Consider the following 13,104-nt stretch of genomic DNA (forward strand, 5'->3'; position numbering starts at 1 on the left):
GACAGCACTGTAGTCTAAGTAATTGGCGTTGAAATCATCGTATTCCTAACTTATGGTCAGTTGAACTGAATCACATTCGTTAAGTTTTACATTTGTAAGGATCACGTACGTCTAAGTATGCTAGGTGAACACATTAGTCTAATATTACAGTTGAAGATCACCGTAGTCCCTAAGTATTACAGTTGAAATCACAGGTCTAAGTATTAGTTGCAATCACTGTCATCCATATTTGCGTAAATCACGCAGTCAGTCTAAGTATTACCGCGTGAAATCACAGTAGTCTGAGTATTCCAGTTGAAATCAATCACCAGTGAGTCTAAGTATTACAGTTTGAAATCACCTAGTCTAATATTCTACCGTGAATCACAGTATCTAGGTTCACCAGTTAAATCGTTGTCTAAGATCTACATTGAAATCACAGTAGTCTAAGTCTTCAGTTGAAATCACAGTTATAAGTACAGTAGTATTAGACAGTTGAAATCACAGTAGTCTAAGTATTCCTAGTTTAAGGTTGAACACATGAGTTCGTATAGTATACTGTAACCGAAATCCAGCCTAGCCACTATATGTACTGTAAAAGTAGGCTTCATAAACTACTGTATTTTTACTTTTTGTTTATTCTTTAATTGTGTTTAAATTGTTGTTGTATTTTACAAAGAATACACAAAATACTGTAAATAGACGTACGGTACCTTTACTGTAAAAAATAATTCACAGTAACTTTCAATTTTTCATTAAATTTTTACAGAGTATTTTTAGGTACTTTAAGAATAACAACTTTTTTGTCCATTTTTAGGGATGTCAGAGCCAGAAGGTCCAGCTGGTCCGTATCAGGAACCCCTGGGGTCAGGTGGAGTGGAACGGACCCTGGAGCGATCGAGTAAGCTACGGACCCCGTCTAAAGGGTTTTAAAACATTCTGCGTAAAACTACGCTGTTACTACATAACAATAAGAACATTTTTCTTTAAGCGCCTTTGCAAACAACCGAGGTCACTTCACAAACAAAAAAGGACATTAAGTTCTATTCACTCATAAAGGGTCTGAGGTTCCCACTGACACCAGGTAGGCCTTATAAATACAGACACTTCAGGTAAGACAGAGACACGAGACCTTACAGGTAAATCAGAGACACAGAGACACTTACAGGTAAATACGAGACCAGAGACACTTACAGTAAGATCAGAGACACAGAGACACTTTACTAGTTAAACCATAGACACAGAGACACCTTACAGGTAAATTACCGAGTACCACAGAGACACTCAGGGAAATACGAGACACAGAGACCTTATACCGGTAAATACAGAGAAACAGAGACACTTCCGTTGAAAAGCTAGCACGAGACATTCAGCATAAGACAAAACATTGTCGACATGAAGAAGACGTCCCAGGTACAACGACATAAGACACAGAGACACTTTCCAGGTAAGACATAGAACACCGAGACATTTACGTAAATCAGAGACCCGGTACAGACACAGCTTCCAGGAAAGACAAGACCATGAGACACTTACAGGTAAAGACATAGACACACAGAGACACTTACAGTAAGAATAACAAGCCAGCCTTTACCTAGTAACTAACCCAGAGCATCTAGGTAAAAAGACATTTTCAGTAGTAGACACCAGACGACCTTTCCTTAAAGGCACGAACCTTCAATAAAGAATGCCACTATGTAAATCAGAGAATACAGGTGACAGAAAGAACACTCCGTAATCCGGACCGGATTCAAAGCCGCACAAGACCCTTAATATCATAGATCACAAACCTTACGGTAAAATAGACAACAGAGACACTTAGCGGATAGTAAACCCCCTTTACTTTCACATTAGAGACCAGACCGATGCTATCGCAAGTTAAAAGCCTTTAAAATATGTAGACCCTTCAAAAGCTTTGCAAATCTAGCACAATGAACTACATGTCATAAAACCATGAATGACATCGAAAGGGCCAGTTTTAGCCAATTGGCTAGTTTCAACTGTAGTCCCTACCTAGGATTGCATGTCCTTTTATGGTTGGGATTAAACCCGCACCGAGGAAACCCACCTGCAAACACGGGATAACACATCAACTCCCGAAAGCCCTGAACGACCTGGTATTCGAACAGAACCTTCTTGCGGCTGTAGGCAGAGTGCTACACCTTTAGCCCCGTCTACCCATGATCGTGAGAGATTTTATGTTTTATGAATCTCATGGCTCCATGAACACAGAGTCCTAGAGGCCTCACCACAGTCCCAGACGACAAGAACGTCGCATTTACAGTGTTCTGTTTTTTGCTTTGAGTTGGTTGTTTTTTTTTTTTGCTTCAAATGCACGTTGATGGGGTGACAGAGTTACTTTGTTCTCTCGTCTGTTTCAGCTCCAGAAGCAGTGTGAACTATGTGCGTACGCACCGAAAAAATCGCCGCCAGCAAACTCGTTGTGAACGCAGGCGAATTCCGTTGAGCTCTCCAAAAAAACTTTAGATTAAGAAATACATCCATCGTATTTTGTACAGCTCTACCTGGCTGGTTCAGCGAAATATCATTAGATATATATATTATAGATTATATATTAGGATTGTAAAAGGCCGAAATATTAAAAGCCACGTTTTTGGTCCATGACTATGAATCCGCGAGCCTGCTTTATTATCAATAAACAAACAACAATGGGACCGTTAATCTGCAATAAACATTTATCACCATAAATTAATAATCTTCTCTTTTGGTTTTTTTAAACTTGGTTCTCAATATCTCTAACTTTGGGTTTTTTTAACTCTTGATCTTCTCCCGTCACCCTGAAAAATTAAAAAAAGTGGAAAAGTTCACTTTTTCAACGTTATTGTTGCTTTTTATGACATTTTGTCACTTTTTTCATGTTTTGTGTGCTTTTTTGATGTTTTTGCCAATTGTTTTTAGGATATTTATGATTTTTTCATCTATTTTGTTATTATTTCTTCTATTGTTCAGTCCCAAAAACATAACAATTAGACGGAAACGTGTCCAATATTTGACCCCAAGCGACAACAGAGAGTCCAACTCGTTCCCACTCCCAACTTTTGTGTTTTTTTTAACCCTTGTTTGTCTTCCAAACCCTGAAAAAGTTGAAAAAAGTTTTTCAACACATTGTTGTCACTTTTTCAAATGTTTGTGGGTGTCTATTTTTTAACGTTTTTGCCAAATTGTTTTTTGATGTTTTTCATTTTTGCATGTTTCCCGCCCATTTTTTTTTTTTTTTTTTTTAATGCCAAAAACTAAATAATAACTGTAAAACGTGCAAATTTGACCCAAGGACAGCATGAGAGTTAAACTCATTCACTATTCCAAAATTACAGCAAGTTGCAACATGTATGTCAAAATGGCCGCATGACACGTTCAACATCGCTTCACTCTGTTGTCTTTTGAACTTGTTGTCCTGACTTCATACGAGACTCGTTTGTTAATTTGGAGTAATTGCGTGACTGGTGTCGTTTGAACTCCAGGATGGATTTCGAAGACTTCAAGAAACGACGACACGGTGGAGATCTGCAACCATGACCCCCGACGCCCGAACGAAAACCCCAAACCGCCGCTGGGATTGGTCAACATGCTGGAGGGAACGGATCCGCGTTCCAACGCCGCGGCTGCAGGAACTTCATCGGTGAGACCGCCGCAGATTAGACGGATCCCAGATCCATTTTGGCTGTCATTGATTCAGCCTTATCAGTGTTCCCAATCCCCAAAATCCCTACTACAACACCCTGTCTCTTCTTCCTGGCATCCTGACTCCGCAGACACGTTCTGGAACAACCGCATTCAAGCTGCAGCTGGAGGACGACCAGAAGGGAACGACGGGACGACGGGTGTCAGCGTCATCATCGCCCTATGCACGAAACCGGCGGAAGCTGAGGAAGAGGTTCATGACCGTGTAGACCATCGTGCTTCGCTTTTGTACAAGGCATGGAGATAGCGAGGAGAGAGAAGAAGTAGAGCAGAGAGAGAGAGAAGGAAGATAGTAAGAGAGAGAGATGCAATGAATAGAAGCAGGAGAGGAGAGAGAGAGAAGGAGGAGAGAGAGGAGAGAGAAATGAGAATAGGCGAGAGTGAGAAGAGAGAGAGAGAGAGAAGAGTCGAGAGAGAGAGAAGGAAGAGAGAGCGAGAGAAGAGTAGAGAGAGAGAGAGGAAAAGTAGAGAGAAGGAAGAGAGAAAGAAAGAAGAGAGAGAGAGAGAGAGAGGAGATAAGGAATGATGAGTAGAAGAGAAGAGGAAGAGGAGATAGAGAGAGAGAGAGAGAGGAGAGCAAGAGAGAAGAAGCGAGAAGAGAGAGATAAGAGAAGATATAGAGAGGAGAAGAGAAATAGAAAGATGTAGAGCAGAGACGAAAGAGCAAAGAGAGAAGAGAGAGAAGAAAAAGAGATAAAAGCAGAGAAAGATAGAGAGGAGAGAGAGAGAGCAAGAGAGAGACGGAAAAAGAGAGAGAGATTAGAGAAGAGAGAAGATGGAAAGCTAGAGGAGAGAGACTGTGCTTGAGGGCCTGTTTTACAACTAAAATTACAACTTTACCCCCCTTGTGTTTACCTGCACGTTTGTTTGTTTTTTCTTTTCTAAGCTGACGTAATTTTAAATGAACAAAACCTTTTGTCAAACCGTTTTCCCCCGATGTTTTTGTTCACATTTTTTTTTCCAACTTTTTGTCAACGTTTTCTGATCCTTTTGAAATTTTGCCTTGTGGTGTTGTTTTTTCCCATTTTCAAAAGCTTTTATTTGTAATTTATGGTGTGTTTTCATTTGTGCTTTTTTTATTATTTATTTAACTACATTTTTGGTATTTTTTTTTATGTTATTTAGCATTTTTTTATCTATTTGTTTGTTTCAAATTTTTTGGATCGGACAGTAAACTACTGTATTTTTACTTTTTTTTATTCTTTAATTGTGTTTAATTGTTTTGTATTTTACAAAGAATACACAAAATACTGTAAATAGACGTACGGTACCTTTACTGTAAAAAATAATTCACAGTAACTTCAATTTTTCATTAAATTTGTTACAGAGTATTTTTAGTACTTTAAGAATAACAACTTTTTGTCTCATTTTTAGGTGAGTGTCAGAGGCCAGAAGGTCCAGCTGGTCCGGATCAGGAACCCCTGGGGTCAGGTGGAGTGGAACGGACCCTGGAGCGACGAGTAAGCTAGCGGACCCGGTCTAAAGGCGGTTTTACACTTCGGCGTAAAATCTACGCTGTTACTACATATAACAATAAGAAAACATTTTCTTTGAAGCGCCTTTCATAACAACCGAGGTCACTTCACAAACAAAAAAAGGACATTAAAGTTCTAGTCATCTCATAAAGGGTCTGAGGTTCCCACTGGGACACGCAGTAGGCCTGATAAATACAGAGACACTTACAGGTAAAGACAGAGACACAGAGACACTTACAGGTAAATAATCATACTCGGCTTTCGATCCTGTCCTCCGTGAGGGCAATGCCGCTCATCATCCTGCTGGACCACTGGACCCCGGGCCGAGCCGACGATGGCCAGCAGTCCCCTCGGGCCTTTTTCGGTCGATGCGCAGCTATGACCTGTGCTGGCCAGCTGCTACTGCGCCGGCATTAGCGGTGGGGTGGGAGAAGGGGGTGAAAATTGGTTAGGTTGGGGGGATGTGAACTTGGAAATATCCCGTCGTGAATCCCTTATCCTGGTTTGTGCAACAGGCCCCAGAAAACAAACACATTAAATAACAAAACAGTTCAGAAAGCAAAACACACAGAAACAGACAACATATCAGAAAAACAAAAACATTTAAGAAAACAAAACAACATATGAGAAAACAAAACAACATTTCAGAAAACAAACACCAGACCAGAAAAACAAAGCACATAATAAACAAAAACTTTCGAAAGCAAAACATTTCAGAACAAAACACATATCGAAAACAAAACATTAAGAAACAAAACACATATCAGAAAACCAAACATTTCAAAAAATAAAACAAACATTTCATAAAACGAACATACATTTTCCGAAAAAACAACTATCAAACAAACAACATATCAGAAAAAAACATTTCAGAAAAAAACAGTTCATGAAAACAAACAACATTTCAGAAAACAAACACATATCAGAGGAAAAAAAACTTCAAAACCAACAACTACCAGAAAAAAAAAAAAAAAAACATATCTGAAAAAAAAACTTTAAGAAAACAAAACAACTTCCAGAAAATATACACTAGCCAACAAAAACGCTAAAGTAAAAAACAAATCATTTCGGTGAGAACTCTCTTTTGCTTCGGTACTTTTCACCAAAGTGCTTTTTTTCTGAGAGTGTTTGTTTTTGTTTTGTACAATGTTGTTTAGCTTCATGAAATGTTTTCTCTGCTGTTGTTATGTTTTCAGAAATGTTGCGTGAGTTGCCGGTGTGTTTGTCCTTCAGGGGCCTCCGTAGCTCAAGCCATAACTTTACACAACAGACAGAATTAAATTTACATTTTTTACAAGCACCTTTACACATTTAAAACACATGTATACATTTTGTGTCATATCATGTTGTGTCTCAGCATATAGTTCCCTCATTTACCCATGATGCATCTGTTTCGTCACCACAGGGGACTGCTGGCTTCTGGCAGCCATCGCATCCTTGACCCTAAAAAAGGACGCCATGGCCCGAGTCATCCCCCGGGACCAGGAGTTTGACCACAGATACGCCGGCATCTTCCACTTTCAGGTACACCGCCCGCCGGGGACGTAGCAATCACCGTAATATGATATATATATAATGTATATTTATGTCTATATATATACTGTATGTATATATCTATATATAAACTGTATCCATACAAAGGGGCATGCTGGCTTGATTGATTGACAGGTGTCTCGGCCTATCAGAGTTAAATGAGCCAAGAATGACAAATTCTAAAAATAGAAAGGACATTATTCCACTTTTTGTGTCTTTTCACAGTCAAAGTGAATTGATTGGGATAATTATTGGGTTACAACCAACCCCCCCCCCCCCACCCCCAGTCAAACGGCCAGTGCAACCCTGCCGACCCCCCGTCAAAAAACTAGTATATTTCCGTTCCATTAAAAAGCATTCTGGCACCATTTCGTGATGCAGAAAATGCACAATTGTTTCAATGGCACTAGAATGCAGATATGACGTGTGATGTCATTTGGTGCTCATTTCAGTTGGTTTGTATACATCTATAGGTACATATGTATATAGTATATATATAATATTATATATATATATATATATATATAGTATTACACAAAAGGCCCAAAGAGGAACGCTGCTTGATTGATTGACAGTTGTCTGCCTATCAGAGTTGAATACAAGTTTCAGCTCCAAATGACCAGAATGTGAAAATGTCACTTTGTTTGTGGCCTTTTCCATCAAGTGAATTGTGGGGTAGTTATGGGGGGTGTTAGTATACTTAGGGCCTACAAAGTGTTTTCCTGACCCGTCTCTGTCGCGCCCCCCCCTCCAGGTTCGGCATCAAACCATGGCTTGACGTGGTGGTTGACGACCGCTGCCACGGTGAGAAACCAGCTCATCACTGCCTCCGCCCACCAACACGAGTTCTGGAGCGCTCTGTCTGGAGAGCCTACGCCAAAGCAAGACTACTTCATTCGTTGACCTCCTCCTTCATCCCACAGCGCGTTAGTAAGGTCTGGCTATCACCACAGGATGTCATTCTGGGACAGGATGTGTGTGTTTTGCATTTTTTTAAACCAATCACAATCGCCCTGGGCGGCGCTAGTGGTTCCGGACGCGCTTACGTGGCTCTGCTAATAACAATATAATTATAATAGCTAAACCCAGCATTGAATATAACACTCTGTTTCCTCGGGTCATTTGACCCGTCACAAAACTTGACTATGACAAAAGACGTGAAAAAAGTGACCTGCCGCCCCTGCGACCCCATACCGGATAGGTGGATGAAAAATGGATGGATGGATCCAGACCATCTCCCGCGTAGCTAACATTCGACAGGTCATCAAGTGCCCTGTCATTTTCCATGATTGTTTTTCACTGAGGATGCGGCCATGAGTGTGCAACTGAAAAATTTTCCCCAACGCTCTTTGTTTAGAACCTACCTCTACCGCTACATACTGCTCATTTGTGGTCTGATCCATCCTCTTCTCCACCTAACCCGGTATCGTTTCGCTGGGGCAACAGCTCAGTAGGGGACCCCAAACTCCCGTCCCCCGGCCACATCAACCATCTCCGACTGGGGATCCTGAGGCGTTCCCAGGCCAGGTTGGAGTATAAGACCTCACCAGTCCTGGGTCTTCCCCGAGGCCTCCTCCCACGGGACGTGCCGTGTCCACCTAGTCCTGGTCTTCCCCGAGCCTCCTCCCACTGGACCGTCCTGGGACCACCTAGTCTGGGTCTTCCCCGGCTCCTCCCAGCTGGTGGAACGTCCTGCCCACCTAGTCCTGGGTCTCCCGAGGCTGCCTCCCAGCTGGACGTCCCTCCACCTATCCTGGGTCTTCCCGAGGCCTCCTCCCATCTTGACGTCCCTCCACCTAGGTCCTGGGTCCTTCCCCGAGGCCGTCGCCCCCACTTGGACGTCCCTGACCACCGGTCCCTAGGGACCCTCCCAGGGAGGGCACTCTTTACGCAGGTGCCTAGAGAACCACCTCAACGGTGGTCCTTGCGACGTGAAGGAGCACGCTGCTCTACTCCGAGCTCACCGGAGGACTGAGCTTCCAGCACCCGGTGCTCTAAGGAGTGAACCGCCAGCCGCCCCCCCCCCCCCCCCCTCCGGATGCGAACATGAGGGTCAGAACAACTATGTTAAGGTTTATGTGTCCTGGAACAAGGCGGAGAACCATTAGTATATCTACATCTGTTATAAGACCCCTTTGGGCCAGTAGCCTGCAATCCTATACCGCGAATATTGGAATTATTTGTGGTATGTGGTTGGCATCTCCTTTTAGGTACTTTTTTAACGTTGTTTTATATGGATCTGTGTCGCAAGTACGCTTTAATTATTTACGTCAGGGAACCAAAATGCTCAGTACATTTCATAACACTTACGTGGATTTTAACGTCATGCTAGCTCTTATATAGTATATCTGATTTGGGGCCATTCTGACCAAGGCCCACGAAGAATAGGTAAAAAAATAATAAACGATTGAAATAACCCAATTTTATTTTTGTCCGTGGCGACCAGTCTGCTTACCATATCCACCCTTTTAAATCTCTCTGATGTTTGGCCTCCCCCTCCAGTGTCTTTGGTTGAATCCCGGGTACACCCCACGGTGATGCGTTTGTCCAGACTGCAGCAGCTAACGAGTCCCTGAAGGGGGGAAGCACCATGGAGGCCATGGGGCGTTCCCGCGCGGCGTCGGGAGTTCTACAAACCAAGAGAGCGCCCGACAACCTGTACAACCATCATGAAGAGGGCGCTTCAACCGGGGCTCCATGACTGGGTTGTCCTCGAGCTTAAACACGTCTCTTTTAGTTTTTATTTTTTGTAAAAAAACAACAACTATAGGTTGATCTACTAGATTATATATATGTGTTTTATGAATGCTGGTATGACATAGAATTCTTTTCCGGCACATAGATATGATATAATATATATATAATATGATATAATCATACATATATATAATCTAATATAATTGCATATATCTTGTCTTTTTAATTTATTTTATATTTTGTAACAAATATATGTATTGTATATAGTCTATCATTAGTATATAGATGTATGTATATGTGTAATATATTTATATATGTATATATTGTATATATACAGTGCATATATATAGTTCTTTTTGATTTTTTTATTTTTGTAACAAAATATGTGCTCCATTGTTTCCATACGTATATTGTTGTATATATGTATAATTATAATGTATAACTATAAAACTATATATAGTATATTAGTTTGTAACTTTCCTTAACTAAATATGTTGTAGTATATGTCTCTCATAGTGAGAATAATAAAGATGTGGTGGCTGTAATATTAAGTCTATATATGTATACATAATATCAACTGTTTACATTGTTTTATTCTGTTGTATCACATGTATGATGTGATGATGTCCTATATAGCGCAAAACGTATAGAGTAGATGCAGTATAGACTGGGTATTATATGTATATAGCTAAAATAGTATATTATATAATATGGTTTTAAATTGGTTTATTTTTTGTAAAAATAGAATACAGTATATTTATCTACGGTGTCCTCGGTTTTTCTCTTATCCAGCAGCTCGGCGGATCGGAGTCCAAGACCACGACCGCTGGTGAAGGGACACGCGTAACTCCATCACGGCCTGAGGAGGGTTAGGACCGTCGGGTGGGGGGGGTGGGGGGGGAGGGGGGGGGGTCGTGTCTTTCTCTCTGTTTGATGTATTTTGCCATGCGGCTCTGTCAGAACTAGGTGCTGCACTATATGACCTAAAATATCAAATCCCCCGATTAATTGCACATGGTGTACCTCTCATAACGATGCTTATCCGTTGTTCGTAATCATAACTCGTTTTATTGAGCAAATGTTTGCCAGACGACAGACACGTGCCTTTTTTGGTGGACGCGGTTTGCCCACAAGGTTGCTCAAGTTGTACCTGGATTCTGTGTTTGGTTATCTTCCTTATGTGCGCTCCCTAATGGCTGACACGAGTTAGAAGTTGTGTTAAGAACAGTACGACCTCGTGAAACGTGACGATGCATGTTTCATTTAGGAGGGAAACACACTCTTACACCAGCTCGGAGAGGAAGTTGGACTTACGTATTGTAAAGACTCGTTGAAATTCATGTAGTCGATGCGTTAACTCATAGCGGTTCCTTCCCTTTCTTCAGACGGGCATTGTGGACGTCTGTACGGAACCAGTGGTCGGTTGATGGTTGAGACCTTATGTGATACTTTATCCCTAAAGTGGTGGAGAACTGGTGCATCTGGGCAGCCAGGTGGTCATACTGTGACAAAAAGGAATGAAATACCGACAAACGCATGCCCCACTGGCATGAGCGGTGGCATTGTGACGTTATACCCACTTAAGCATGAATAAGCCATCACTATACACTGAACTCAGTTGTGCCTGTTAGATTCCACAGTAACACTGCTGTGTAGTGATGTCAGTAGAACTCAGCGCATAGAGGTAAATTACAACCTATGGTCCAGGAACATCACATCATCTCAAGCAGCAGTTGAAAGCACTGGGCACTAGAGTATGTCGCAGGAAATGCACTGTATACAGTACATGCAGGGTGAAATCTGTAGCTTAAGTATTTGCAGTTGAAATCACTACGTAGTCTAAGTTTGCAGTTGAAACACAGTACGTCTAGTTGGCATTAATCACCCAGTAAGTCAAAAAAACTGTCTATAGTATCTACAGTTCGAAATCACTCGCGGTAGTCTAAGTAGTGAGCAGTTGGAAACACGTAGTCAGAGTATTACTGCGTGAAATCACAGTAGTCGAAGTATGCTCAGTTGAAATCACTAGTTGCCTAAGTTACGTTGAAATCTATCAAGATCAGTTTGAAATCAACAGTATTCTAGTATTACAGTGACAGTAGTCTAGTATACGGTCATCCAGTATCTTCTACATTCCGAGAATCACAGTTCTAGGACAGGTAGCATCTAGGTAAAGTAATACATACTATTGGACGTTGAAATCACAGTAGGCTAAGTATTGACAGTTGAAATCACAGGTTCATTATCCGTTAATCCAAGTCTAAATTACAGTTGAACTCACATGGGGTAGTCTAAGTATACTGCTAAAGAAAAACTCACAGCATAGCCACTAATGTCCTGTAAAATATGCTAGGCGACAGTACCTATCGTATTTTCTTACTTTTTTATTCTTTAATTGTGCTTTAAATGTGTTTGTATTTACAAAGAATAACCAAAGATACTGTACAAACGTACGGTACCTTTATACTGTAAAAAATATCTCACAGTCAAACTTTTCAATTTTTCATAAATTTGTTACCAGAGTATTTAGGGTACGTTAAGAATAACACACTTTATTCTCATTTTTAGGGTGAGTTTCAAGGCCCGAAAGTCCAGCTGGTCCCGAGATGGAACCCCTGGGGTCAGGTGGGATTGCTGAGACACCTGAAGCGACCTGAGTAAGCTACGCCCCGTCTAAGGGCGTTGTAACACTCGTCGCGAAAATCTACGCTGTTAGCTACATATAACGATAAGAAAACTTTATCTTTGAATCGCCCTTGTCATACACCGAGGTCACTATCACAAACAAAAAAGGACATATAAGTTCTAGTCACTGCATACAGAAGGGTCTGGTTCCCCTGGACCCGCAGGTAGGCCTATATAATACAGAGACACTTACATGCGTAAAGCAGACAGACACAGAGAACCTTACAGGTAAATACGAGACAACCGAACACTACAGTAAATACAGAGACACAGAACCTTATCCACGAAAGACAGACACAGAGACACTTACAGGTAATTACAATATACACCAGAGACACTTACAGTTAAAAAACACAGAGACACTTACATGTGTAAATACAGAGACACAGAGACACTGTCGGGTAATACAGAGACACAGAGACACTTACGTAAAATACGAGACACAGAGACACTTTCAGGTAAAGACCTAGACACAGATACATAACGGGTAAATACAGAGACCACTTTCCGGTAAGACTAGACACAGAGACACTAACTGAGTGTACATACAGATACACTTCAGGTAAAATACGAGACACAGAGTACACTTCCAGGTAAAGACATAGACACAGAGACACTACGAGGTAAACCTGACCCAGAACACTAACAGGTATAGGAATCACCCACCTTTTACTCATATCAAACACTAAATGAGAAAAAACCAGTTGTTCTGCCTTTGACGCCTTCTGCAGGTCCTTAAAAAGCCTTTCAAAGACAAGTGAGACCAACCCCTTCAAAACTAAAAGCCTTTTGCCAAAGCTCTGTAGGCACAAGGGACTGTTAGGGGCTTTAGGACTGTCGATTAAAACCCATTTTTTAGGACAATGCACATTGCTGTAAATGGGCCAGTGGTTAGCCATTGGCTATTTTCAACGTGGCCTACCTAGGATGCATGTCTTTTATGGTGGATGAACCGACACCCGGAGGAAACCCACGCAAACACGGCGGGTGAGGAACACACAAACTCCCAAAGGCCCGGAACGACCTGGATTCG

The 13,104-nt window shown here is 41.5% G+C and overlaps 1 protein-coding gene across 1 annotated transcript in view; it reads left to right on the forward strand.

Moving 5' to 3' along the window:
* The window catches only part of capn9 (calpain 9), a 55,500-nt gene that overhangs the window by 26,557 nt on the left and 15,839 nt on the right, over window positions 1–13,104 (forward strand). The window contains 1 exon segment of the mRNA XM_032516528.1: window positions 5,056–5,141. Within this exon segment, the coding sequence (XP_032372419.1) occupies window positions 5,056–5,141 (86 nt within the window).

This window comes from Etheostoma spectabile, chromosome 5, assembly GCF_008692095.1.
Source record: "Etheostoma spectabile isolate EspeVRDwgs_2016 chromosome 5, UIUC_Espe_1.0, whole genome shotgun sequence".
Taxonomy (NCBI): Eukaryota; Metazoa; Chordata; class Actinopteri; order Perciformes; family Percidae; genus Etheostoma; species Etheostoma spectabile.